At 32.9% G+C, this 3,316-nt stretch overlaps 1 protein-coding gene across 1 annotated transcript; it reads left to right on the forward strand.

Moving 5' to 3' along the window:
- Window positions 1–1,472, forward strand: LOC106711126 (attacin). The gene is made up of 3 exons (XM_014503357.2): window positions 1–406; window positions 760–957; window positions 1,236–1,472. The coding sequence occupies exons 1-3, from the start codon at window positions 54–56 to the stop codon at window positions 1,438–1,440; spliced, it is 756 nt and encodes a 251-aa protein (XP_014358843.2). The 5' UTR covers window positions 1–53; the 3' UTR covers window positions 1,441–1,472.
- Window positions 1,473–3,316: the final 1,844 nt, after the last annotated feature.

The following is a 3,316-nucleotide window of genomic DNA, read 5'->3' on the forward strand; positions in this document are numbered from 1 at the left end:
CACATCGTAGAGTTCAGTTGATAACTTGGGTGAAGTAAAAAAAAGTTAATAAAATGTTCGTATCAAAAATCTTCGTCTTCACGATTTTATTAATCAGCGTCAGCTGTAGATACCTAAATGAAGACCAAAGACCGTATCTAATCATTGAAGATGACGATAGCATTAGAATATTTGCTTTAGAAGATGAGGCTGATGTAAATGAAGTGGAAGAATTGCATCCACTTAGAGTTAGAAGACAAGCACATGGCAATATCAACACAAACCCAGATGGAAGTTCTAACGTCGCTGCAAAGACACCAATAGCCCGAGGTGACAGCAATGTATTGAGTGCTATCGGTTCAGTTAACGCCGCTGACGGCAAGGGAGGATTCGGCTCAGCTGGTGCTGGCTTGGCTTGGGACAATATGTAAGTAGACTCGTAAGCTTATTCTTAAAAAAAACGGCCTCAAAAATATAAACAATCAGATCAAAGGCAAATCAAAGGGGGTAAATTCAGATATGACGGCTGATAGAGATGTATGGAGGAGTAGTACATACTGTGCCGACCTTCCATAGGGATAAGGGCAGGTTGATGATGAGATCAAAGGCATAAGCCTATGTGAAATACCCAGGAATATATTTATATGAATATTTTTATAAGCATCAGTAGGCAGTGACTATTAAGCTTTTATCCAGAACTGGAATTAAAAGCTGAAAATATTGTATTTTTAGTTGAATCTTTCAGTGAACCTGTCTCAAGATCTATTTCTTTTGTTACAGCAATGGCCATGGAGCAACTTTAACCGGCAGCCGCATCCCCGGCGTTGCCGATCAGCTGACCGCAAGTGGCAAAGCTAACGTTTTCCACAACGACAAGCACGACCTCACCGCTAGTGCCTTCGCCACAAGAACTTTCCCAGACAAACCGAACTTCCCCACCTTCGATACTTATGGCGGTAAAGTTGGATACACATACAAGTGAGTATTTTCAAATTATATCAAACAATCTAAATAATGTTAGCTAACTAATATAGCAACCAGAAAATACCACGACTTAATAAGTACCTGGCGTATTAAAATTTCTACATTTTTTATTACGAGTTCTTCAAGAATTCTCCTTTCAATATTCTTTTAAATTACAGTTTTTTTCTTAATAAAATAATTAATAATTATCGTTTTTCTTTTCATAATTTCTTTGTCATCTTTAAAAAATTAATTATTTGTTGGTAGTTACTTATGATAATTATTTCTTCCAGTGACAAGATCGGAGCGACCCTGGGTGCGGCACACACGGACCTCTTTAAGAAGACCGACTACTCAGCTATGGGCAATCTCAATCTGTTCAAGGATCGCACCTCATCGCTGGACCTGAACGCGGGTTGGAGCAAGTCCGTCTCCCCTTACTTACCAAGCAGCAGATGGGAGCCCAGTGGTGGCATTTCCTTCACCAGATTCTTCTAAGCAAGAAGACTTAAATGTAACTAAGTGTAGTTTATTATAGATTTTTTTTTTGTAAATAAATAGATGTGTAGTTATTTTTTTCTTTCATTTATTTTTGTGGTCACCAATCTTTGTTCTTCTAGAAATTTAGTGATCTGCAACTGTATTACTAGAATTAATTTTAGCCAGTAATACAAATTGTTGGTTACGTGTTTCGAAAGCACTCTTAGATTAGACATCAGTTGAAGTTATTCGTTTATTTTGATATTCCCTAAAAGATTATTATAATAATAACAATAAATATTAAATATCTTATTAAAATTTTAAGAATCGTATCTTTTACAAAACGGTGCAGATTTAGAGAATTAAAATTTAGAGCAGTAACAATATTCAGAGAAATTTACATAATCTATGGCACTTTATCTGATTTCGCGCCTTTGTTGGTCGGTTTACGTAGATTAAGAGACAGTATTTTCATTTTATAACGGATTAATATTCAAATAATAAATTCTCTTTGTCGTATTTAACATAACATTTTTTGGATTATGTTACTTTTATACTTTTCAAGGCATTTGTCTATTTTGAATTATATTCTTTTTTTGTAAAAGATTAAAACTAACTTTTCAGTTTCTACCCATACAGTACAATGGCATGTATTTCTTGTCGCTCGTTAGCTTTGTAACATAACTTGAAAACTCACGATTAATATGTTACATTTTTGGTCAGTTTTTAAAATGCACAATTTTCTTTCAGGATTAATTATTCAACAAAAAACAATCTATTATTATTTAAAATTGAAAAAAAAAATTAAAATTTTCAGTCATTTATAATTTTAAATTTACATTTACATAATTAGAATTTCTATAGTCATACAATAAAAGAGTAAAACTGCTTATAATTTGTCGAACCTCCTCTCGAAACCCCGTGCGTATAATTTTAATAGCAAAACTTGTGAGTGCTTTAACTTTGGTTATCGCAATCCTCATGAATCTACCCGCACCAAGTTGAAGTGATGTCAATTACAGAGACTGATTTGAACAATATTTGTTTTGTACAGAACTTTTAGAGGAAAATTCAAGAGATATCTATATATATAAAAGAAAGTTGTGTTAGTTACACCATTTATAACTCAAGAACGGCTGAATCGATTTGACTGAAAATTGGTGGGCAGGTAGCTTAGAACCAGGAATAGGACATAGGATAATTTTTACCCCGTTTTTTTTTTTTTTTTTAATCCGCGCGGACGGAGTCGCGGGTAAAAGCTAGTTATATATAAATTATAATAAATAAAATATGCAATTGCGTCTGTCATTTAAAGGGGAAGGTAGAGATTATATATTTGAAATTTGGTGGCACTTCTCTCACGCTATATATTATGTACAAATAATATATTCTTTGGTTATAAGTGCTGCATAAATCACCGTTATTCTATTCATACTAACAGTCGATTTTCACTGTCGAAATATTATTAAAAAATCATAGACTAATACCTGTTATTTTCGTTTAAAAAGCTGAGATAATAAGATATTAAGGTATTTAAACGTGCTAAAAATAGAATAACATATGTATCTAAGCTATATTTATTTATACAGGATGTTATATTTATGTGACAGGCACATTAAAAGGTTTAATGACGTTTTTAGGGCACCATCTATCACCTCAGACCCTTTTAATGTCCACTACACGCAGGCGGAATGATACATTGCGGTATAATGGCGGCAACATATAATTTTATATCAACATATACAAAAGAAGATATACAACACAATATAACGATATGTTAGAAATTAAATCTTAATAAAGGACGTTTGATTATTAAGTAAATTTGAGTTTTATTCATTTTTCTCCTGAGGACATCTTTTTCATTATCTGCAACAAAAAAATTTGAAGGTTATTT

The sequence above is a fragment of the Papilio machaon genome, chromosome 25 (assembly GCF_912999745.1).
Source record: "Papilio machaon chromosome 25, ilPapMach1.1, whole genome shotgun sequence".
NCBI lineage: Eukaryota > Metazoa > Arthropoda > Insecta > Lepidoptera > Papilionidae > Papilio > Papilio machaon.

What these genes read in the sequence shown, in the direction of transcription:
- LOC106711126 (XM_014503357.2), top strand. Translation starts at nt 54, where the DNA reads ATGTTCGTATCAAAAATCTTCGTCTTCACGATTTTATTAATCAGCGTC. An exon ending in GGCTTGGCTTGGGACAATAT is followed by an intron (nt 407 to 759) that starts GTAAGTAGACTC and finishes CTTTTGTTACAG; the next exon opens with CAATGGCCATGGAGCAACTT. An exon ending in AAAGTTGGATACACATACAA is followed by an intron (nt 958 to 1,235) that starts GTGAGTATTTTC and finishes TATTTCTTCCAG; the next exon opens with TGACAAGATCGGAGCGACCC.